Below are 25,791 nucleotides of genomic sequence, written 5' to 3'. Positions count from 1 at the left end.
ACATCCTCCTTCAGGTTCTGAACCCACCCCCGCTTGACTCGCGGCCAACACAACACAGAGCAACTGGGACACGGGACCCAGAAGTTGAGAATGATAATGACCAGTTTCGCAAGACTACGCGTGCATGCGTACGTGCGTGCGTGCGGGCGGGGCTAAGCGTGGGAGGGGCTGCGCGTGCGCTGGGTTGGAGGTGGGCGGGGGCTTGGCAAGAGGCGGCCTTCCCGGCGGCCTCTGCGGAGGCTGGTCCAAGCTGGTTCCCGCCGTCCGATCCCGCCATTGGCGGGCCGTTTGAATGACGGAAGTGACGAGAGCCGGGCCATGGCTGTCCAGCAGGTACCCAAACGGCTGCTGGGTAGCTGGCCGGGTGCGGGTACCCGTGTGCCGTGAGGTCCGACCACACACGCTATCAGGTGAGTGACGGAGACCCGTCAGGGTTCTCCTGGCAGGCCGCGAGCTGGCTGGCGAGCCTTCCGGCCCTTTAAACCGCCCCGAGGCCCGTCCTGCAGAGAGCTCGGCCTTTCCGTGACATCCGCCACCCGTAGCTCTTCTGATAAAATGGCAGTCCCAACCGGGAGTGTTATTCACCTTGTAATCCCAGCACTTAAGAGGCAGTGCAGAGGCAGGAATGCCTTGAGTTCAAGACCAGCCTAAGCAACAAACAGTGAGACCCTGTCTCAAGAAACTGCAGCAGCGAATGGTCGTCAGTCTAATATTAGAATGTGTTCGGCGGTTTGTAGTACAGCCACGCGTGCTGGAAATTACTCCCCTTACACGGAGTAAAATTAACAAGACCCAAGGGATTGAAACTTAGCTGCTGCCTTCTGCTAATGAATGGCAATGTTGGCTCCTGCATCCATCGCTACTAATTTTGCTATTACTACGTGTCGGATACTGCCTAATCCTCAGAATAAAATCTGTCAAGATAAATCCTGCTGTGCTCATTATTGGACACTTAAAACATAGAGCTTAAAGAATCCACGTGGATAGAAATGCCTAGGGAACAAACCAGGCAACAGGATTCTACTTAATAGGTGTAGGAGGAATGCTCTTCTCCTATGGAAAACAACTTACAGTATTCCTCTCTTGGAGCCTCAACCATTCTCTGGATTTTTTTCTTAAGCATGTCAGTGGAGTGTATTGGAAAACGTTTGCAATTCAATTCCTACTGTTTGACATTTGTTCTCTTGGATGTAGTCATGACTGGGTCTGCCATACATGTCATACATATACATATTGTATCTGAATTAAATCACTGTCTCGTTCAGTCTACCCTGAATTATAAGATGCAAGACAGCTTTTTAGACAAAAGATCATCCTTGGACTGACCACAGTTTGATTCACAGGAGAATTCTCTGCAAAAGGTGTTGGCTTTCACTAGGTTACCCAAGCACTTCATTGAAACCGTGTTTTTAAGTTGTTATATTTGAGTATTGAGTTGTAAAAACTATAGCTACTATCACTTAGTTATTAAAACCTTATCTACAAAAGACATCCCAGAACTACAGAGACTGAAAAAAGTGTAGGGAGGACATCAAGAGCACCCAGACTTAGCAATAGAAGAACAGACCAGGAATCTAAGTGTTATGTCATTAGAATTATACTATAGGAATTCTTTAAATGGTCATTTTAAAAGTATCCCGGTAAATTTTATATTGCCTTGACACAAGTTAGAGTCATTTGGTAAGAGAACATTCAATTGAAAAAAAAAAATGTTCACATAAAATTTGCCTGTAGGCACATCTGTAATACAGTTTCTTGATTAATTATTGCTGTGGAAGGGCCAGACCCATTGTGTGCTGTGCCATCCTCGGGCAGGTCATGCTGGATGGGATAAAAAAGTAGGGTGAGCAAGGCAACAAGCCGCGCATCGCCATGGCCTCTGCTTCAGCTTTGCTTCCACCTTTCTACCATTTGAGTTCCTGCCCTGACTTCCCTCACTGATGGACTAGGTGTGGAAATACAAGCTGAAATAAACCCTTTATTCCCAGGTTGCTTTTGGTCCTGGTGTTTTATTGAAACAATAGAACCCCTAACTAATACAGCGTGTTTATAATTGTTGAGGGATTTTTTTTTTTAAATGAAGCCCCTGGGGTTGATGATTTTCCATGAGCCTTAATGGTGCTGATTATGTACAGCAAACCCTTAAAGATACCTTTTAATTTTTTTTATTAGGTACAGGTTATCAGTGTTAGATTATACTTGTGAAAATATTTGTTTGGTGCCAATACATCTTTTACGTGCTTAATAAACTATGGAAATGCCAAGACAGGGGAAAAGTATATATATATTTAAATACTGAAAGCATTGACATGGAGTTTTCAAGTCATTTTAATTGTTGTCCTATTTCAGTTCTATATTTTATAGACATTCATCTGTTTATTCCTCTTCAATTCAGATCCTTTATATTTAAAATACTCAGAAATGAAAAGAAAGGTAATGAATGGGAAGCTGAGACTGAGTCCTAATGAAGAAGCCTTCATTTTGAAGGAAGATTATGAAAGAAGACGAAAACTAAGATTGCTACAGGTATTGTTTACTTGGAATTTAAATTTTTATCTTCCTCAAATCATTCCTATATTTTGGATTAGATTGTTCTAAACAAAGTGTTGCATTTGAAACCTGTTAGAGCCCTGGTTCTTGCTTATTTACATTTGAAAAATAAGCTGATAAGTAGATTGGAGAAGAGTTGAAAGATAGCGCTTAACCAAATATTAGAAAATAGTTTTTTAAATATATATAAATAAATATATATATAGATAATATATATATTATTCTTTGATAAATTGCTTCTGTGGATACAATATATTTAGATCATTATCTACCCCTCTCTTCTCCCTCCATTTTCTCCCCAACTTTCTCTCATATTTTCCCTACTTCAGGCCTTTTTCTCCTTTCTTTTCCTAAATAAATAACCCTGAGTTCATTTAATTCTGTCTGAATCTGCATAGTGCTATCCATTGGAGCACAGGCAGCATACAGTTGAACCATATTGCTGAAGAAAACTAACTATCCCCCAGCAGCCTATGTAGCTAGGGTGGGGTCTCATGAACCCTCCCTCCGTTCAGGAAGGTTGACTTGCATGATCTTGTGTCAGCAAGAGCCATGCCTGCATCACTTCTGTTATGTTCAAAAGACATTATGTTACAGAAATCTTCCTCAATTTCTGGCTATTAAAATCTGTCTGTTCTGTTTCTCAATGGTACATAGTTGGTGAACATTAAAAAAGGAAGCTGAAAAAGAATTTGGAAAATACTATTAGAAAGGTGAAACAGTCTTAACTAATATGAGCATCTAAGACAAGTTTATTAGGAAAGTTTAGATTTTCTGTTCTAAACTTTGTGAGTCATAGATTTCTACCTAGAATCAGAGGTGATGTACTCTAGAGAGGGAGCTCCCATCTAAACTTGACTGTGAAACTTGTGAAGTCATTTTACTCTTAGCATCTTATTGGAGGTAGAGTAGATGAAACAAGATTCGATTAAATAGCTTTAGAAGGCTGCTGAGGTGGCTCAGTAGGTAAAGGTACTTTACTGTTCAGCTTGGCAATCCAGGTCCTCACAAAGGTTGTCTTCTGGCTCCTGTGCTACACACACACACACACACACACACTAAACATTTTCTAAATAGCCTGTCCTTTATCTTTTCTCTGTCAGTTTAACTTTTTTGATAGCCATCTTCTGTATCTAATGAGTATTTAGGAGAATTGTTAGGCCTGAAGAGAATTCATTTGCATTCTTATTCTCAGCTGGATTTTTTTTTAAATGTTTAAACCCCCTTCATGTATGTTGTATGAAATACTCATCTTTCAGGTTCGAGAACAAGAAAGGGGCATTGCCTTCCAGATAAGAGAAGACATAAAACAGAGGCGAAATCAGCAGATTTCTCATTTGGCTGAGGAGCTAAGGGCAGAATGGGAAGAAGCACAAAGCCAGAAAATACAGAACTTGGAAAAACTATATTTGGCAAGTTTAAGACATATGGGAGACGGACATCGACAGGCTAAAGAAAATGTAAGTAGTGACCTCAATTGATGACTGGTGGAGACAGTGTGGTTATATTAAATTGATTTATTGAATGCTTACATGATAAACATGTTTTAATGTGTGGAAAGAATTGGGATGCAAGCTGACCTTTATTTTTTAAATCAGTTTAATCTACCATGAGAACAATGGTATCTCCATTGCCTTATAAATCATGCCAAGCACACCTTTCTTCTGGTTAATAATAATAAGTTAGCATTATTTCAGTTCTTGCCTGTATAAGATGATGGTCACCTATGCAACCAGAAATTGTTCATTTCGAGTAGTTTGGATACATTCAGGGGACTAAATTTCAGATGTCAAATGATTTCTAATTTCTGACACCTCTAAGTATATATGACTGAATATACACTTGTTTTTGTTGATGACTTTTCTAAGGCAACATAGAGTTCTGTGTTTTCAGATAATTCCTTGAATTTATTTAATTTGCTTACTGTGATTTATGGCTAAAAAATACTCATTTGGCCAGGCATGGTATACGTATATGCTGGTAACCTAATACTCAAGAAAAGAGACAGAAGGACTACCTTAAGATCAGAGCCAGCCTAGTGAGTTACGGGTCAGTCAAATTTACATAACAGAACAAAATACAGAGTAAAAGGGTGGCGGAGGGAGAAGGAAACAAATGCTAGTTGGTGTGTTTGTACCAGCAGTCTCAAGTCCTTTTTTCCTTTACTTTTTTACCTTTTTGAGTCATAGTTGGCCTTGTGTTTAATCCTTTTTCCAAGTCTGATTTATCTGAAAGACACACATGCTTTTTGAAGGCCAGAGAACCAACTGTATTACTATATATTTGGTGTTTTAGTTTAAATAAAATTTAATTTTATTGGCTAATTTAACCTTGTGCAAATTAGCTTGATTTTTTTTATGTTTTTATAGGCAGTTAGAGGTTTAGTATTGTGGCATGGTGGTGGTCCCATTGCCATGCTCTGGGAAATATTTGTGTACTGTGGCAAGAAATGATGGGATTGCAAGGTAAAATGTTGATGTCAAGTAGATACATTTCTGTTCATCTTATATAACATGAATTTTTAATCAAATAGTATATGCTTCTAGGAACCTGACTTGGATGCTCTTTCTCGGCGGGCAGCAGAAAGAAAAAGAAAAGCAGAAGTGAGGCATAAAGAAGCCCTGAAAGTGCAAAAAAATCAAAAAGAAATGTTAATGAAACAGAAAACCAGGTGACATAATGACTTTTATCATATTTTCAGCTGAAAGCATTGTGACAAGAAATGGAGGGTGTGTGGGAGGCTGTGGAAGGACATACAAATGAAAGGTTGTGTGTCTGTGGCACTCTGACAAGGGCTTACTAATGCAGTAGGGTGACTTCACTAGCTGAGTGAACATTCTGAGTTCTGCAGGGGTTTCTGAAGAAATGTATGGACAGTTCAGACCTAACATCAGACCAGAACTGTCTCTGACATAAAAACAAAGTCAAACAGTTTTTCTTAGGCAGGTGAGGTGGCACACACCTTTAATTTCAGTGCTTAGGAGGCAGAAACATGGAGATCTTTGTGAGTTTAAGACCAGCCTGGTCTATACATACTGGGTTCTGGGCCAGTCAGGGTTATATAGTGAGATTGTCTCGAGACACGTACACACAGGCACCTGTGGCTGTGGACTGGAAAGCTTCTGTCATTAGTAACTTTTGCATGCTGTCAGTGGTCTGTATTGATCATTTTACACAGTGGTCTATCTTTAACATTTCTAGTTCTGCTCTTATTGTCAAGAACTCTCGATTGACCCTCACAGCTGACCCTCCTGTCTTTATCTAAGCCTCTTGTAGCTGGTAAATATATTCAAACATGTATGCTTTGTCAAGCAGCAAACTGGGTGTCAACTCACCTAGAAGACCAGTGTCTGGCTTATGTTTTTGACTCTTGTCCTGATATCAGCTAATGCATTTCGGTCCTTTGGTGAAAACAGATATTACCGGAGACTAATTGGTGGCATCTCTTGTCTTTTAAGGCACATAAACGCTCGAAAGGAAGCAGTGCTTGTGGAAAAACAGAGATCCGCTAAAATGGCCAGGCTGCCACCACCTGTCCCATCCCCCTTTGAGGTGAATTGCCTAGAGCTTTGCTTAAATGAATTTTAATTAAATAATATTATATGAGTATATATGGAATAGTTTAAAATCCTAGGTACTGTTTTACCTATTAAAACTTGAATGTATGTTTTTAAGAAGTGTAAAAAAATAACAGTACTGACATTTTTCTCAGTGTTACCTAACCCTTGTTGTTCCCATATGTGTTTTTCCTCAGTTGTCTCAAAACAATTTGTGTTTGCAAAGCACAGTGGTTTTTATTTCTCTCGTGCTCCTGGCCATCCTGCTTTTTACTTGTTTATAGCCTTGTTTGCCAAAAATGACATTAGTTGTTCTGTAGACAATCCGGGAGTACTAGAGTGGACATGCTAGCTCATATCTATATTCCAGAATTTGTGAGGCTGAGGCAGGAGGATGACTATTGAGCATTGTAAGGCTTTGTTTCAAGAGTAAAAAGGGGGACCACTTTAATTACATTAGCATTTTGTGGTCATTGGAGCAGCTATAGAGATGACGTCAAAATTAGGTGTTTTTATATAGAAGCTTTTTTATAAAGACATGGAAATGCTAGTGTGAGGATCTATCAATTATTTGTGTGCATATGATCAGCATGAGTGTCAGGCTCTGTCAGTCTCCCTGCTCCCACTGAGCCATCTGTCATAACCTAGTGAGATCCAGGTAGAAGTGTCCTATTTCAGCTACTTCCCCAGGACCATCAAGAAATTAAAAGGGCAGGCAGTATTTAACCCATGATGCTTTTGTATTGCTTTTATTATATTTTCTAGTATTTATAAGCCAGCCTATAGCTTCTTGAAGAATGCTTTTCAGAGTGCTGGACGGATAGTTATCAGTTCAGGGATAGCAAATTTACTTTTTTGTTTTGTTTTTGCCAGTGATGGTAGGGACGCTTTCATTTTTGTGAATGCCGTTCTGGAGATACTGGGTTTTATTATGCTACACATAGTTGTCCTTTTTTCTCTTTCTTGGAAGCTCAGATTCTCTTCATTAAAAGGAAGGCTCTTAAAGCTGCTCTGTTATCCACGTTTTTCAAGTCAAGTGCTTCTTTGTTCTGGAGCCCAGAGAATATCTATGGCCCCCTATGAATATACACAGCCCCACTTCTGGATCTTCAGTGCACCTTGCTCTCTCTCTCTCTCTCTCTCTCTCTCTCTCTCTCTCTCTGTGTGTGTGTGTGTGTGTGTGTGTGTGTGTAAGAAGATCTGGGTGATTGTATGTTTTTTTCTTCTTTAGTTTTTTGAGACAGGGTTTCTTTGTGTAGCCCTGACTGTCCTAGACCTCATTCTGACCTCAAATCCAGAGATCCACCTGCCTCTGCCTCCCGAATGCTGGGATTAAAGGTGTGTGACAGTACTGCTCGCTAGGGTGATTGTATTCTTGTTTGGTTAAAAGAAAAAAAACAACTTGTTTTACAGTAGGTTCTTTATTCCAGGTGTTTGGGAAAGAACAGTGACTTAGAATATGTTTTGAGCTGGTTGTGAGTTTGTGATGTAAAAGGAAAAAAAATAGGACTTTGGTTTGAAGGGCTAAGTTAACGACGTGTTTGAGTCCCTTGAGGTTAACATGTACCACTTAAGGGTCTTGTGTCATATATAGAATGGAGGTGTGTTTGTGTAACCATTTCTCTAAATATAAAACTCAAATACTGAGAAATCTGAGCAGAGAAATGCAAACTGTTTCGGTTCCTCAGACATCTTATCTTAGCTAGGCATGGGACCCTCTTTCATGTAGGTGAAGGCAGGAAGATCAGGAATGCAAGGCCAGTTTTGCTTACATGGCAAGTTGGAAGCTAGAGTAGACTATGAAACCCAGCAAACAAACATAAAACAAGGTTTCTGTTTACGTAATCTAAAGAAAAATATCATTTTGGATACACTAAAATCTTACCCAAGAATCGTTCCTGGAATGTGAGTGGGCACTACTGCATATCTGTGATTTTAGTGTTTTATTGGCTCCTCACTGCAGCTGTGCAAAGTAAAAGTTACAGCTGTTTCTCAGGTTAGGAAACATGAAGATCAAGGGTTAACTAACCTCAATGGAGAACCAGAGTTTATATCAAGATTGGCTCTACAAGCTCATCATCTTTCTCTTGTGGCTCTTAGTGTCCAAGAATCCCCTTCTTTAGACGTCATTAAGGTAAACTAGTCGGCCAGTAAGACTGCAAATGTGAACATAGTGTTGAAAACCTCAGTGCTGTGCACACCATAGTGTCTTATTTAAAAGCAGGTTCATTTTTTTGTTGTTTTTTTAAGACAGTTTTTCCATGTAGTCCTGGCTGTCTTAAAACTCACTTTGTAGACCAGGCTGGCCTCCAACTCAAAGATCCACCTGACTCTGCCTTCCTATGGTTGGGATTAAAGGCATATACTACCTCTGCCGGTTAAGGTAATTAGTTACTGATTTTTTATTTTTGTTTGTTTGTTTGAGACAGGCTTTCTCCTGTAACTTTAGCTGTCCTGGAACTCAATCTGTAGACCAGGCTTGGCCTCAAACTCAGAGATCTGGCCTGCTTCTACCTCCCAAGTGTCTAGTGCGTGACCTTTCCTTTTTGCACTGCCGTTGTTTTCTATGTGTACTTATAGGAGTTGTCATAGTTGAATATTTTATCTCCCCCTTTGATGGGTGAACCAGTCTCAGGTATTGCTGAGTTGTTTTTAGTTTGTACCCTAATGGTTTAAGTCCAGTGATAGTTTACAGCAGAGCAAAACCCAGACTGGAAGCTAGATGTTAACTGAGCAAATTAGAATCATTTACAAGTTATCTTAACAACACTGACAGTCCATGGACTGATGTGACTAAACTCTAAAGTTTAGTTCACTGGAAATTGTGTTTTAACTAATAATGATTGGTGGTAATTTAAATCTCAGGGGAGTCATGTTTGTTTTTCCCACTCATCTATGTTAAAGCTGTGTCTAATCATTTCTCAAATTATACTTTTCCCTCTGTGCTTGTCAGTCACATTGTGATTCCCACAATAATTATCACGTGACCAAGCAACATACTGTGTGCCTTCTTTTCATAAGAAAGGTGAGAGCAGATCCACGTGCAGAAGAAACTCAAAGAAATTGTTGGCATTTCTCTGTGAAGGGACTTTTGTCAGGTTACATACAGAATGTCAGTTTATTAAGAATTCATTTTTAGAAGCATTACTTTGAGTTTCTTGAAGACAGGAATTGTTATTTTATTTTATTACAGTTCCTAGCTTAGACATGGTGATCCTTCAAAACTCCCTTGTTTAGTACAATTGACTTAACTACCTATCAATCTTTAATGAATTGTAATAGTCTGACTATTTTTATGCCAAATAAAAACGGGAAGGTAGCTTATTTTATCTTTTTGAGGCTTCCGGAATTAGTGTGCTTAAATATTATTTAGTGTTTCATGATGAACTGTAGTGGAGTTTTCGTGATTAGTTGTACTCTAACTTGATTTGGTATGTCTTCTAAGCACATTTGTATTCAGGACATTTGAAAGTTCTTTCAGTTCTAAAGATGAAGTCAGCGAAGGAGCACCTGCCTAGCTAGCATGTGTAAGGCCCTGGATACAGGTCCCCAGTAAAGAGTGTAGGGGGTGCTATAGTAAAACTAAATATCTCTTTAAATAACTTAGAAGTCAGAGTGAACTTCTGAACTGAAATAGAAACACTATGTTACTGATATCTAGAAGGTATTTGAACAATTATAAGATCTAGGATTTTTATTAAAGCATGAAGTAATTTAACTTTGGATGAAAAGATTTATTTCATTATTAAGCAGATTTAACACCAGTCTTGTTTTAGTGCATTTTCTGTTTCTAATAATACAGCGTGATAGGCAAAGTAATTTATAGAGAAAAGACTGTGTTTCTCTGCTGGTCAGCATCTGCACTGGTCTGTGTACTGAGCTGATGGAGAACATGGAAGCCACAAACAAGGAAGCTAAGTGAACTGGCTTTTGTAGCAGATTCACTTTAGAAACGATTAGGCTTGGACTCTATTAATCACTTGAAAGGATTAATCTATTCATTAGAAGAACTGCCCTAATCACCCCTGAAGTTTCTACCTTGTTCCCTCTTAGCATCTTCTAGTGGAGATTAAAATAAAACAAACTTTAGAACAAGCTATAACATAGGTTAATGCACAATTTTGTGGCAGTACACACTATAATGTCAGCATTTAGGAAGTTGAGGCAGGAGACTTGCCAGAAGTCCAGGCCAGTCTCAGGTTACATAGCAAAATACTGTTTCAAAAAAGAAAAAAACAATTATACCTTTTTCATTGAATCTGCTTTTAATTGAAAATGTTTTAACTCTCATTGTATGTTATTTCCTATTTTCCAGAACATTGACATAAACAGAATTCCTTCACTGAAAACCAACAGTTCCACCTACCATCATATGTCCACCTTTGTGAGTAGACAGATGGGTTCAGAGCAGGTGACTGACTTACTGCTTGTTCATGACCTCACTTAAGTATTTCGGTGTTCACTCAGTTGAGTTTTTTCTTGATTCTGTGTCTGATGTGGCTAGTTCTCAAAATTTGAACAATCCTACTAACTATTCTAAAGAATGCAAAGCCTTCTAAACGTGTTTTGAATTTTCATGTCAGATATATGGTAGTCCTGTATAATAGAAGAAATCCATGACTATTTGTGACTATCTTTTAAAATAATAAATATATTTTGTATAAAATATGCCTCATTATAACATAAAGTAGGTTTTAAAACTTGTCATAAAATAAGAGACTCTTTGTAAGAATGGAACTTTATATTGAAGATAAACTAGGAGAAACATCAATGATTCCACTACCAGAAAACAAAATGATTAATATTATATGAATTATATCTGTCTTTATGTATAAATGTATACACAATCATTTAAAAATAGTTTTTTTTTAATGTTTATGGATGTTTTGCTTTGCAAGTATGTCTGTATACCATATCCTGTGCCTGGTGCCTGCAGAAGCTAGAACAAGGGATATCTGATCCCCTAAAACTAGAATTACAGACAGTTGTGACCTGCCATAGGGTACTGGGAATTGAACCTGGGTCCTCCAAAAACATAGCCATTGCTCTTAACTGGTGAACCATCTATCCAGTCCCTAAAAACAGAATTTTTAACAGCCTAATCATAGTTTATACTTCACTAAATAATAGAAACACAATAATCTTGGACATTTATATCTATATCTGAATGTATATTAAAAATAGTTTTATTTTAAGAGTTATTTATTTTATGCACATGAATACAGTGTAGCTGTCCTCAGACACACCAGAAGAGGGCACAAGATCCCATTACAGATGGTTGTGAGCCACCATGTGATTGCTGGGATTTGAACTCAGGACCTCTGGAAGAGCAGTCAATGCTCTTAACCACTGAGCCATCTCTCCAGCTGAAGAATAGATTTCTAGAGGCAAAATTATTGATTCCAAACTACATAGCATTTGATAAAATTAACTAAACTGCCTTTATAAAGTACCAACATCAGAATGGCTTTCTTCCCATTCCTTTATGTGTGTGTGTCTGTGTGTATGTTCTGTAGATTGGATGTAGCTGTCTTCAGACATACCAGAAAAAAGAAGGTATCAGATTCAGTTACAGATGTTTATGAGCCACCATGTGGTCACTGGGAATTGAACTCAGGACCTCTGGAAGATCAGTCAGTTCTCTTAACTGCTGAGCCATCTCTCCAACTCCTCTTTTGTCTTTGTTTGAAACTGTGTCTCAATTTGTAACCCTGGCTGGCCTGGAACTCTCAGAAATGCACTATCTCTACCTTCTATGTGCTAAGATTAAAGACATGCATCACCATAACTAGTCCCTTCTCCACAATGCATACTTCATTGTCTCTAGATTAAACATAGTTATTATTCATATTGTATTTTGAAGTTTTTTTTTCCTTTTTTTTCCACTCTTTCACCCTTAAGATTTTAATTTGTCCAAATTTACATTCATCTTCAAGAAGGTGAAAATTCTGTAGGAACTTTTTTCATGAAATTTTATGTCCTGAATAGAGTAAAGTGTTATTTTAATAGAATGAAGTGTTTTTGTCTTGTTTAATGTTCTGTGCTCATTATAATTTTTATTTAATCTATTTTTGTTCTGTCTGGCATTATTTAGATTTTTCAGAAGTATTCTCCGTCTCAAAAGAAGTATTTTTAATAGGCTTATTTGGTTAGTGTAATTCTCCTTGTTCACTGTCAGCCTCTTCACTTCCTTGTGTCTCTATTTGGGGACTTTTCATCTTCTTTCTGTGAGACAGTGTTTCTTTCACTTTAGTCCATACTGGCCTCAAACTCAGTATCTGAGTATAAAGATTATAAGAGTGAGCTACCACATCTACTCTGGGAGGATTTAATCTGATGTAGAAAATTAATGACAATAACCTTATGTATAAAGTTTATGTTCTCATTAATATTGTTTCAATTTATTGATAGAATTTGATCATATAAAGAACAATGGTTTTCATTCCTGGTTACATTCAAAATGCTGCCTATAATGATGGCATGGCTGAGCAGTTAAGTGTTTACTGCTCTTATAGAGTGCCTACACGCACAGTAGACTTCTCATTACCACCTTTGACTACAGCTCTAAGAAATCAGATGCCCTTTCCTGAATTTCCACATATGCATAATTAAAACAAAATTAATGTTAAGTAAAAAAATGTATGTATTTGAAAGTAAGTATTCAGGTAAGAGTGGCAAGTTGTGGTGAGTGGCATAGTCACTGTTTCTGCATGAATTCTAGGAAGCTACGGTTGGTTGTGTCTCAAATCATTCTGGCCTTCTTAGTTGAATCAGCTTTGCCATTTAGAGGAATTTCTTAAAATCATGGAGTAAGGCTGGACAGTGGTGGTATGTACTTTTAATCCCAGTAGCAGGTGAATCTTTGTGAGTTCAAGGCCAGCATGGTCTACAAGTGAATTCTAGGACAGCCATGGCTCTACAGAGAACCTTGTCTTGAGGGGAAAATGGAGTAATATTTTTGAATAGTCAAAAAACCCAATGTGTTTTAAAATGTATTTATAAGACTTTATACTAATAATTTGGTCATTTTATGGCCAGATATTCTGATAATTGTAGACATTAAAAACTTTACTCCCATGCACATCTTTAGTCCCAGCCCTTGGGAGGCAGAAGCTGATGGATCTACACAGAGCTACCCAGAGAAATTCTGTCTTGAATTTCTCCCCATCCCATTCCCCCTTTTAAAAAATTTTTTTTTACTATTTAATTTTATATAAGTAGAAAAAGGTTTCTATTAATGACATTACTTTTTAAAGCTATTTGTTTCACACTTCTTAAAAAAAAGATCTAAAATTGTGTTGATTGACTGCTAGCCAGATGCTCATTTGGCTGCTGAAGAAGAAGCTAGACGGTTGGAAAGACTACGAAAACAGGCGGCACAGGAGAGAATGAAACAGTTGGAAAGGGCACATGTCCGGGGATCCCAAGCCATGAAAAAGATCCACTTGGCCCAAGTAAGAATTGATGTCCCCGTGACTTGTGTCTGCTGCTGCTAGGCTGGTTGTTGGCATTGTAGAAGTGCTTGGGGAGTGAGTTCAGAGTCCTAGAGTATGTCATTGTCTTTGTCTGTCGCTGTGATCAAATACCCTGAAAAAAGGAACTTAAGGAATGGTTTCTTTTACCTCACAGTTTAGATGCAGTTCATCATGGAGGGCAAGTAAAGGAAGCAGAAACAGTTCACATTACACCAGTAAGGAACAGCATGAATGCCTGCAGCTGCTCAGCTTCCTTTCCCATGCACTCTAGCACCCAGCCAGGGAGTGATGCCACCACAGTGAGCAGGTTTCCACTTCTACATAAGCAAGATAATTCCCTACAGGCATTCTCAAAAGTTCACCTCCCAGGTCAAAATTTTATTGTGTTGACAACATTAACCATCACATAGTCTCTCATTAGTGCGATTTCATTAAAATATACCAGTATCCCTTGCCAGCCTCTTTTTTTTTTTTTTAATTTTTATATTTTTATTTTTGAGTACACTAGCGTCAGACACACCAGAAGAGGGCAGTAGATCCCATTACAGATGGTTGTGAGCCACTGTGTGGTTGCTGTGAATTGAACTCAGGACCTCTGGAAGAGCAGTTAGTGCTCTTAACCGCTGAGCCATCTCTCCAGCCCTGCCATTCTCTTTTAAGCTTAAGTTAGATAAAGCTGTTCTCAGTATCTTGTTTTTAATGTTTACTGAGAAGATTAATCACTTTTTTGATGTAGTAATTTTTATTGCATTGTGTTGTATAAATCTCTGCAGTGGATCTATTAAGCATTTTCTGAGCAAAGCCCTTACCAACCTCTTAGAGTGTTGACTCTAAGGTAGGCTTATTCTTGAAGCACAGTGTGAAAGTGGTTCATCTTGTTGCATGTTTCTTTTCACTTTCTGTGTTTGACTTAGGAGCATCTTAGGAGAGTTTTTAAGTTGAACATTTAATGCTTATCCTAAGGAAGTTTACTTGTATAATAGGGTTTAGATTGTGACCTCCTCCCCCAAATTTTTAGCTTTCTTAAGATGGAAGTATTATGGCCCAGTTAACCGGGTATCTGAATTTTTGATCATTGTCATCTAAGACTTAAACCTATGATAAATAACAACAAAACCTGTGAGGAGCAGTTCTAAGTTAAGTCTATCCTTCCATAAAAGCAGCAGTGTTGAGTGTCTACAGAAATGAGTTTCCACAGCTTGCCTGGATTTACTTCTGTGTTGTTAATCTGTCTTAGCTCACCCTCTGAACTAAGTTCCATAATTTGTTACTTGCATAAAGCTCATAGGAACATGTATGGAGTTTTATAAATTCACCATAGTTAGGAAAATACTAATGGAGTGATATATCATGCTTTTAGTGGACCAGAATAAGCACTTACTCAAATAGCAGGTAATATATATGCTGTCATTAAAAACCAGTTGTTCCAGCCACTCCTCCTTCTCTAGACTAGTATTTCTCACATAAAAAGGTCATATTTGCCAGGCAGCCAGCCTGGTCTACAGAATGAATTTAGGACAGCCAGGGCTACACAGAGAGGAAAGCCTGTTTTGAAAAACAGAAACAAAATGGACAAACAAGTGACTAAACCAGTGGCATCTCCTGTTCATTCCATTGCCTTACTGAGCCTTTGGCCTAAGACCATCTGGTCTGGGAACGTGTTTCCTGTTGGGCCTGTTGTAATTGGCATTTGGATTCTGTCCTCTTCCAGTTTTATGATTTTTGTCTGTGATCCCTTTGCTCTCTGTCCTAGCCATAGAATGACATGCTGTTCTCTGGTACCGTAGCCGTGCCTATGTGCTGCCCCTGGGATCTCTACTTCCATGTTAGTTGTTTTCCACACATCAAGACATCCACAAAAGTTTGGAGAGACAGTATTGTCGGTTAAAACACAATCACTTAGGACCTGAAAGGTACAGACAGCTAAACTACAGCACCTTGTAGGGTCCCTAGCAGTGAAACAGAAAGTGATGAATGAAGGAGAATGGAATGGCAGACACTTTCAGATCGACGGTCTCAGCAGTATCACCTGTTTTGTCCTATTACTAGTCTAGAGTCAACATACTATTTATAGTATAATACTCGGAAGTTATGTTATTGAATGTATAAATTAGTGTAGTGTGTCTTAGGTCAGAACAAATGGTACTTTAGACCTTCTTCATGCTTCTCTCCACCAGTTAATACAACTATCTGAAGTTTGACTCTGCTGTCATTGATCTGTTCATTCTGTTTAAGAACCAAGAGCAATTGATGGAAGAACTCAAACAGCTGCAGAAAGAGGACCTGGCCCGTAGGAGGCAGACAGTGGCACAGATGCCACCACAGCTACTTGAGCTGCCATACAGACGGAGTGAGATGAAGGAAGACTGGCAGCGAGAGCTGGAGTTTGCCTTTGAAGATATGTACAGTGCAGATAGGAGTAAGGGACTTTCAGCAGTGTTTTTAAGTGTTCTGGTGGGGAATAATGTTTGTAGTGATAAGCAGTGTTTATTTTTAAATGAGTAATTGTATAAAAAGGGCCCTCCTGCTTTTAGACTTTGGGGTTTTGGGTTTTATTGGCTTTTTTTTTTTTAAGTATTTTTCAGTCATATTAGAAGGAAACATGTTTCTGTATTTCTTTATTCAGAGGTGAAAGGAAATGTGATTTTGCATCTTAAGCCAGAACCTTTGCCCACAATGTCTGATCAACTCCAAGATGAAGAACTCGACCTTTCAATGGAACAAGAAAAGCAAGGTGAAACTGAGGACCCTCAAGTGCCAGGCACTGAAATAACATGCTCTAGTGGAACAGGTACTTAAGCCTCTAAGCCAAGTGTTAAAACTTACAGAAAAGCATATTAGTCATTAGCTGCTAATTCAAATATGTTCAACTTAAGTGCAAAAAGAACACTAATGGGAGCAGTGCCACTCTGCATGTCTGTTTCTGCCACTGGAGGTCAGCTCCAGGCTTGTTGGAAGGAGTCAGTGTCATGTCACCTCATCTGGAGATTTTTAGGTTTTAGGAGATAGATGCTCAGTTCTAAAGCCATTTGAAAGGCTAGCAATATTTACAGTTGACCAGATCAGTAGAAATTCTATTGTGTTCCATTACTGCTAGGTACTTCAGATATCATGATGAGGCATACAAACTTTGATCTTCTACCCTTCACCCCTGTCTTCAACATCGAACTTTTTCACTTGGCTGTCCCACAGGTACTTAACACCCATATCCAGCACTAAACTTAATCATCTTTGTCTACTGAAACCTTTGCTTCCTAACTTAAGTGATTGATGGGTTTAGCAGGATGGCTCGGTGGGTAAAGGCACTTGTCTCCAAGCCTAATGACCCCACCTTGATTCCTGGGACCCCATTGTGGAAGGAGGGAGCTGACTCCTGCAAGTTGTCCTCTGACCTTCGTGTTCCCTTCCCCAGTAAATAAATAAATGTAATTGAGTGATGGTATCCTGGTTACCTGAGGCAGACCATACACTTTGCTCTTTCACTTCTATATCTCCTTAGAGACCACCCCACCTTTGAACTGAGCTCATTTTTCCTCTTTTCTACCTATATTGTCTTTGCGTCAAGCTACTGAGGTTTACATCTCATCACAGGCACCCTTAATGGAACTAGCTCTTTATGGCTCTAACTTGATGGTGGGAGCTCAGGGCATTCTTTTCTCTGTCAGCTCAGCCCACAAGTCTCTACTCACCTATAAGACACTGGTTTGACTCTGCTCTCAAGCAGACAGTGGATTGGTTCAGTGTTTACCCACCCTGTTTTGTTTTGTTAAAAAGTGGAACTTTTTAATTCATATTTATGGTTATCGAAAATTGAAGCCTAGCATTTCATAAAGAAATGTTCTATTTCCTGTTGATCCCAGTTAAGATCTGGCTTAATGTTACTCAGTCTTCAGCTTTTCATAAAGAGTTAGGAAGCTGTATATTACTGTACAGCTTGTAGTTTCAGCTCTTCAGAAGGCTGAGCTAAGGGGACATCCAGGAGTTTGGTGCTGTTCTGGACAAAATAGCAGTAGTTTGTCTCTTGAAGACAACAACCAAAGGCTAGGCATTCCTATTACCCTCCTTAAATTAAATCCTCATTGAAAATAATTACAAATAAAAGTTGGCAATGCAGCTCAATGGTAAAGTGTTTGCCTAGCATGTGTAAGGCCCTAAATTCCATCTCTAGTACACACACAAAATGCAGATGGATGTGTGGGTGTATGAATGGATGATCAATCTGTCGTAAAGATAGGTAACTAACTCACAGACTAATGATTGAATGAACCAGGCAAAAAAAAAAAAAAAAACTTAAGTAACTCGTGTTGTGTGTGTGTGTGTGTGTGTGTGTGTGTGTGTGTGTGTGTGTGTGTGTGTGTGTGTGTAATTAAGGAATCGGTAAAATTACTGTGTGGCATTAAGGAAGGGTGCAGTGAAGTTACCTTTTGAATATGCCTAAATGTGATGAAGTTAGTTTTCTCTGTTTTAGTGCCCTTGGCAACGAAGACCCAACAAATCCCCTCAAGAATTCTTTTTAAAAGACTATTAAATAAGATTCGAAGTCAAAAATCTCTCTGGACAATTAAATCCATGTCTGAGGATGAAAGTGAGGTGACTACGAGCATCAGTGAGATGGAGAGTCAAGTGCCCAGTATGGACTCAGGCGCCATTACCACGGAGCAGAGAACAGTGTCCTTTGAGCAGGAGCAAGGTGCTTTCTCTACTACTCTGTTGATGGCACATTGGTGAAAGGGTGGATGCTCATAACTGAGTCTCTTCAAAGCCCTGGTTTCAGCCCGTGTTTCTGGCAACTGGGAGGTGATGGTGGGTCGGGGGTGGTAGTTCTCTGTATGAGAAAACAAAGAACAGAGGCCAAAAGTTAAGACATGGGCTGAAGGGATAGCTCAGTGGTTTAAGAACACTTCCTGGGAGGGCAGAAGGGAATATTTTAAATAGAGTGAGCAGAGAAAGCCTCGCTGAGAAAGCACAGTTGAATAGATTGCCCAGTAATGCTCCCATCTCTTCACAGTCTCTCTCATCCTGCTTTTTCTTTAGAGCTCTAACCAACAGGCAATAGACTTACTTTATTTTGCTTATTTTCTTCATATCTAACCCATTTGCGAGAGAAAACTTGAAGATTTTATTCATTCCTCTGTTCTCAAGAGGCCTTGTATATAAAAAGTGCTCAGTTTTTGTTGAATTAGATGACTAGCTTAAAGCAAGAGAGTGAATCAAGAAGTCAGATATTTAAAGCCACGAGAATGGAAGTTTCTTTTAGAGGAAAGAATTCAGTGAGAAGGGAACTTACATGTGACTACCTGAGGGATTGCAGCTGTAGAAGAAGCTACAGGGGGCAGACAAGTAGAGAGAATACGGTGTTGGGATTCCAATAAAAGGAAGCTACAGTAGAATCTGTAATTACATTCTTTTGAAAATACCCTGATGAATAGAATAGGCATTCTTCACTTTAATCTTGCTGCATTCTTGCCTTTCAACTGACTACACTACTTGTCTGTGAGTTTTCTAGTTTCTTGAGTAACCCAAAGAGTGAGAGAGGACAGGGAGGGGGTTGTGGGTTTTTTGTTTTGTTTTCCTTTCTTTTTCTTCACAGGGCCTTCATTTATGTTGGTGTTTGGATAGGTCTGTTCATCTCCTTCACCTGATCTTCCTTATCTTTCAGTGAGTGCTTAAAGATTATTTTCTCAGAGAAAGCACACCTGACTCACTAATCTAGTATCCTTATTTATTTTATAATACAGCCTTTGTTTTCTTTATGTAGTGCCTATCTTTAATTCTCTATGCTTTTCTGAGGCTACTATATTATATTTATGTTCTCCTTTCAAACTTCCAACCTGTGGGTTGATAAGGTGATACATGATTGGACAGTAGAGAGGTGGGCGGAGAAAGGGTAGGAAACAGAAGAGGAGCAGAGACTGGGAGAGAATCAAGATAGAGCTGGAGAAAGCAGACCTAGATCCAGGTGCACTTAATTGGCAATAGATAGATATGAATATTCTTAAGGGATTCTATAGGTTTTTTTCTCTCTTGTAGAAGGGCAGTTTGTGTCTTTGTCTATTGTATTTAATCTAATTTGTAGAGGTTTGTGGATTGAGAATTTAATATATAAACCTACCATGAAAAGCTACCGGGATTCAGAGTCATGTTTGTGCTGGGCGGCCATGCCGGGGCAGTCATATCCACCTGGGACAAAAGCAGCAGGGCGGACGGAGTGAACCACCTGAGAAGGGAACCATGCAGAGAGTATGGCTTTCAAACTATGTGACAGTCTGTGCACACAACTCCACGCTAGAGTGACTTCCGTGGAGTGAGACCAAGGGGGCTGATAAAGGGATAAGCCACCTTTTAAATATTTACAGCAACACCAACCTCCTTGAAGCCTCTTGTCATTCAGCACAATATTCCCTGTCATCTACCATAGTATGATAGATGGATGAATGAGTACTTCGCAAAGGAGCTACCTTGATGTGATGGGACATGTGTCCTAAAATCCCTGGAATCTAGTTATTCTATTAAAAATTCATTGGCCTTCCTTCAGCTTTTCTTTAGTCTTTAATTTGTCTTGTAATATTTGGCTTAAGTTGGGTGGTTAATGTGTGTAGCTACCAAAAAGAGTACAGAGCTTTCACTGAATGTCCACTTCGTGTAGACTAAGGGAGAATGATTTATCTGAATGAAGGTTCCTGTTAATTTGCTCCTTTTAAGTTTGACATTCTCATAACAGTGGTGTCTTCTACAGTCATGGACAGTGATACGCTGACGATAGAATCTGGACCACTGAGTAGTGAAGATAAGCCATTTTTCTACAAAGCGGGTACTGGGAAGGAACAAGGTACTTTTGTCATAGCCTCAAATTAAACCTGCTTGGTTCCTCACATCTTTTCTCTAGTAAAGAAAGGTATGATAGTAGAGTCACCCTTCTGAATTATTGATGCTGATTTCTTTTTGTTTGGGGATTCTTCTAGCAATAGCTGTTTCTCCACCTGTCACAACTGTGGCTCAGAGTTCAGTCCTGCTTCATCCTCAGGAAGAAGCAGTCAGAATTCGAATGTCAGCAAGGCGCAAACAGGTAAGCACGCCCTGGGGCTGCAATTTTGTTTGACTTTTGCAACATGGCTTAGTCTGTGGTTATTTGATACCATGTGTTTTCTTATAGACATTCAGGTGACAGGATGCATTTGGTTTCTGCTTTACACTCATTTGTCCCTTAAGTGTCTGCGGCATCCTTTCCACTTTTTCTTGGTTCTCCCATAATCCCCTTTGCAACACCACTGGCAGATTAAAACTATTTATTTTATGGATAATCCATCCATTTGCTGATGACTTGTACTTCTTTTCAATGCACTGTATGGACATTTTGAGTCTGTTGTTAGAACAGTAGTGTTCTTGTTACCTAGATAATGGAGATAGAAGAGCAGAAGCAGAAGCAGTTGGAATTACTTGAACAAATTGAGCAGCAGAAGTTAAGGTTAGAAACTGACTGTTTCCAGGCTCAACTGGAAGAGAAAAGAAAGAAAGCTGATCAGCTTGAGGTAGGATGGCATTGGAAGGTCAGAAAACATTCCTTATGCCCCACCCAACCTTACATATTTCGTCTTCAGTGTGTGTGCCGTGCCAGTATAAATGTGATCAGGTTTATTAATAAGGTGTGTGTGTGTTGAGATTTTGGACTTACCTAGCACTGTAGAAAATGTTAAATTAATTTTATTTACTTATTTTTTTTTTTTAGGTTTGCCCTGCTCCAGTGTCACATGCTATGGTTTCTGATGAAGACTGTCACAGGCAGATGATTCGTAACTATCAACATCAGCTTTTACAACAAAACAGGTATGGGCCAAGTTATGATTTCTGTGAGACAATGTGCTACATCTTTGGGATTTATCATTTGTTTTATGTGAGGATCTAATTGGGATCCTTTAGAAATTGCCACATTTTCTTCAAGGGCAGTGGGAATGTTAGTACTTTTTCACAGTAAATATAACCAGCCTTTTATAGTTGCTGTTTATAGTTCGATGTGTAAAATTTGAGAATCTGATGTTTTTTTTTTTTTTTAATTACAAATTAGTTATATTTATTTATTTATTTGGTTTTTGGTAGGTTACATAAGCAAACTGTTGAAACTGCCAGGAAACGATTACTCGAATACCAAACTGTATTAAAAGAAAGATGCCCATCCAGGTCAGCCACATCACTGATAACTGATTCTGTTGAATCAGGACCACCACAACAAACCCAAAAGCCTGCTGTTACCTCAGACTGCTGGGATCCAAGGCAGAGACTAAAGCAAAGTCCTAGCAAATATCAACCTGTGCAGCCCTCACAGATCTCTGCATTAGATCAGGATCATATTCAGGTATCAAGACCGGGTCATGTTCCACAGAGGCAAGGAGAAACAGCTGATTCAGAGATGCTAGCCAAGCAGTCTATGGAGTCACAGGAACAGCAGTGGCAATTCCCTCAGGTGGAATCACATCAGAGAGACTATGAGTTCACCCTTAAAGATTCTCATTCACTTTCAAGGACCTTGTCCTATGCTAGGCCACAAACGTTACAGGATGCTGGAGAAGTATCTAAACCACTGAGGTCAATAATTTCTCAAACTTTAGATTCCCAACAGATATCATCAGAGGATAGTGAAAATATATCTTCTAAGCCAACTGAGCCGTCTTCTTTTCTCCCACTGATACCTGAACACTCTTTTTCTAGTCTCCCAGTTAAACTCGAATCTGAAACAATTCAAAAACCTTTTACAACCATAAGCCAATCTATAATCAGTCAAATGCATGATCAGCCTTTGTCATCCTTGGAGACTATTACAGCCCAGCAGGGTGATTTAAGATTTCTTCAAGAACAGTTAGAACTACAGAAGAAAGTTCTTCAGGCAAGAAAAGAGGCTCAGGAAAAGCTGCTTTTATGCACACAGAAAGAACTGGAAGAGCAGACTGGTCTCCCAGTATTCCTCCCTTCACAAGTTGGAAATGTATTTTCTTCACTGCCCTCTGCCTCAGCTGAATCAGGAAACATCCAAACATCTTCAACAAAAAGTTATGCCACTGTTTCCTCAAACAATATAGACAGGCTTTGGGATTCTTCACAATCCATCTCATCACAGCAAACTAATTTAGAATTTCTCCGAGAGCAGGTCAGTGTTGAGAAGGATAACCTACAGGCTAGGCGGGAAGCCCAGGAGGTCCTGTGTGCACATGCACAGAGTAAGCTGGGTGAAGCTGTGCATTCTGAACAGGCTGGGTCTTGGCCACAGTCATTTAGTTCACTAACATCGACTGATACACAATGTAGAAAAATCCATAAACAGCCTTTACCTACAAACAAGAAAGGACTACTCCCAAGCCAGTCTGAAATCTCAAGATCTCAAGATGGATCTTCAGATTTTCCACAGCAAACCCTACCTCTCCAGGATACTTTAAACTTGCTTCAAGAACAGCGAACTCTACAGAGGGGTGTGATTCAGCGTAGACATGATGCTCAAGAGGCATTACTTTTACATAAAGAAAGATGTTCGGGACACAGTAAGGCTGGGCCGGTTAATTCACTCTCCTCAGTAGTTGCTCAGCATTCACATGCCTCTCATGCTGGGCCTAAGAGGCTCCAGGAAGTGTATTCATCTAAGAAAGTAAATACAGTTCTCTCCGGTCATTTGGTCACCCCAGCAGTTCAGGAGGAGTCTCATAGCTTTCCACAGCACAGCCTGCCAAGACGAGAACATTTTACGTCATTCCAGGAACAGGCACATATTCAGAGGGTTATACTTGGTGCTAGAAAAACAATTCAGGAATTTGCTCACAAACAAAATGAATTAGAAAAGGGACTCTGTTTTCAACAGACTGGTGCCTTGTCTTCTCCATCCCAAGTAACTGAAATGGAAATACCCCAGGAGTCTGTATCAGTAAACAGTGATAGTAGAGATTTCTTAAGCCATTTTAAGGTTCCAGGGTTTCAGGAAAGACAAGTTAGATTTTCACAGCCTACATCCCCTCTACAGGATAATTCGCAGGAACACCAAGAATGGGTCAACACGGAAAAGGGGAGCTTTCAATATAGTCCTCAAACTCGGGAAAATCCATCCTCTCAACACACAGGCTTTTCGTCCTTTACATCCTCATTAAGACCACCATCATGTGTGTCCTTGCCATCTGCTGACTCTGGTATAAGACAGCAACCTCTCTCAACAGAGAGTGACAGTAAAGTAACGTCAAGCCATCTTCAGATACCAGAACTGCAGCATAGACTTTTGAAGATATCCCAGCTCATCCAGCCTCAGCAAGACAGTTTGAAGGCCCTTCAAGAACAATTAGCTACACAAAGGGAAGCCATCATCCACTCTAGACAAGAAGCTCATGAGGAAACACTAAGAGAGTGGAAAGAAAAAATATTCCCAGAGCAGGTTGGTTCATTTTCTCCCCTGATTTCACAGCATTCACCCGCTTCATTCCCTGTTTCTGACACTGAAAGAGCACAAGAACTGTATTCAGCCAACAGTGACGATGCCATATCTTCAGGTTATTCTGAGATGCTAGAGTTGCCTGACAGGGCATTTGGATTATCACATACTGCTTTACCTCAGCAGGATAATCTGACAGCACATGCTGAACACCTTCATGCACAAACAAATTCCTTTCATTCTACTGAGAAAGCCCAAGAAGTGTTTCCTGGAACGTGTAAATTTGAAGAGATGTCTGCTAAGCATTTTATCCAACTTCGTCACGATGATTTAAAGGCACTTCAACAGCAGTTAGAGGTGCAAAGGGAAATCATTAGATCTGGCCAGGAAATACAAGAGGAACTGCTTTTGCAAAAGTTAAATAAATTGGAGCAAAGGGTATCTTCCAAACAAACTAGCTCCTCTCCATTCTCATCCCAGGTAGCACTGCCAACTGCCAGTTCTGAAGGGAAGTTTTTCTCAGCCAAAAGTGATACTGAGATGCTCAGGTCCCATGATAAGTATTTGAACTTTTCACAGCCTCTTCTACTTCTGCAGGATAATGGGACAGAGCAGTTGGACTTAGAAATGATATTTCATAATGAACTGCTTTCACACAAACAGAGGAGCCAACCCAAAAGTGAATCTCCTGAGCATTCTCTCCCTGCTTTGTTTCTGTCCAAGGAAATGGAGCATCCATTCATTCCACTACCTTTTGCAGAAACTAAATCTAAAAGCATTTGTGAGCCATATTTATCTGAAAAGGAGCATGCAGCTCCTAATAATGCTGCAATCCCAGGATTACATGACAGTCTTTTAAGTCATTCCCAGCCTGTCTTAACTCAGCAAAATAACATGTGTCTTCAGAAGCAGCTAAATCTACAAAGAGAAGCTCTACACTCTAGGCAAAAAGCCCAGGAAGAATTGCTTGTGCAGAGACAGACAGCCTTACAGCAGCAAATCCAAAAACACCAAGAGACTTTGAAAGACTTCTTTAATGTCAGTCAGGTATGTTCTGAATTTAAAACTTCAGCATTATATACTAGATGCTTAAACCTGGTTTCATTTTAATCCTAAACCTACCTTCTCCTTAGTTATTGGGAGTATGGAAATTAAAACAAATGTATCTACTTTATAGAGTCATTTTTAAAATACAGCAAACATTAAAGAATATCCATCTTCATTTATGAGTTTTGTTGCAGTGGGTTCTCAGATAAAATTATGAAAAAGGCTGGCTAATAGAATTCTTTTTTTAAAGAATTTATTTTATATATGTGAGTACACTGTCACTGTCTTTGGACACTCCAGAAGAGGGCACCAGATCCCATTACAGATGGCTGTGAGCCACCATGTGGTTTCTGGGAATTGAACTCAGGACCTCTGGAAGAGCAGCCAGTGCTCTTAACCTCTGAGTCATCTCTCCAGCCCTACAATTCTTATAGTGTGGCAGATTCTGTTTTCTAATGACTGTTAATATTTGTATATGAATCAAAATCTGTGTCCTGTTTTTCCCTAAGTGACATAATGTTATAGCTGGTATGGTTATAGTCTGATAGAGGCCAGACCTACTGATGCTTTTTGTATTTGAGCTGCTGAGAAGACTGGTGTCATCACTCCATATTCAATACATATTTAGTTAGAATGGGTCTATTCTGCTTTAGCCAGAAAGTCATAAATTTATGGTACTTTCAAAGTACTTTGTAGAGCCCATGAGGTAGGCCATTCCAGTAGAGACACAGGGAAAAACTGCTATAGTGATGGATTTCAGTTG

At 39.4% G+C, this 25,791-nt stretch overlaps 1 protein-coding gene across 1 annotated transcript in view; it reads left to right on the top strand.

The window, feature by feature from the left end:
• Positions 1 to 325: 325 nt before the first annotated feature.
• The window catches only part of CEP295 (centrosomal protein 295), a 36,658-nt gene continuing 11,192 nt past the window's right edge, over positions 326 to 25,791 (top strand). The window contains exons 1-15 of the mRNA XM_080930340.1: positions 326 to 410; positions 2,396 to 2,526; positions 3,810 to 4,010; positions 5,097 to 5,221; positions 6,009 to 6,102; positions 10,423 to 10,518; positions 13,421 to 13,561; positions 15,818 to 16,001; positions 16,209 to 16,316; positions 18,051 to 18,272; positions 20,319 to 20,411; positions 20,545 to 20,648; positions 20,977 to 21,111; positions 21,309 to 21,406; positions 21,677 to 25,028. Coding sequence (XP_080786466.1) covers positions 2,422 to 2,526; positions 3,810 to 4,010; positions 5,097 to 5,221; positions 6,009 to 6,102; positions 10,423 to 10,518; positions 13,421 to 13,561; positions 15,818 to 16,001; positions 16,209 to 16,316; positions 18,051 to 18,272; positions 20,319 to 20,411; positions 20,545 to 20,648; positions 20,977 to 21,111; positions 21,309 to 21,406; positions 21,677 to 25,028 — 5,058 coding nt within the window. The 5' untranslated portion in view covers positions 326 to 410; positions 2,396 to 2,421. The remainder of the gene's footprint in view (positions 411 to 2,395; positions 2,527 to 3,809; positions 4,011 to 5,096; positions 5,222 to 6,008; positions 6,103 to 10,422; positions 10,519 to 13,420; positions 13,562 to 15,817; positions 16,002 to 16,208; positions 16,317 to 18,050; positions 18,273 to 20,318; positions 20,412 to 20,544; positions 20,649 to 20,976; positions 21,112 to 21,308; positions 21,407 to 21,676; positions 25,029 to 25,791) is intronic.

This window comes from Micromys minutus, assembly GCF_963924665.1.
Source record: "Micromys minutus genome assembly, chromosome: 16".
Taxonomy (NCBI): domain Eukaryota; kingdom Metazoa; phylum Chordata; class Mammalia; order Rodentia; family Muridae; genus Micromys; species Micromys minutus.
This window is presented reverse-complemented; position numbering and strand designations above follow the sequence as displayed.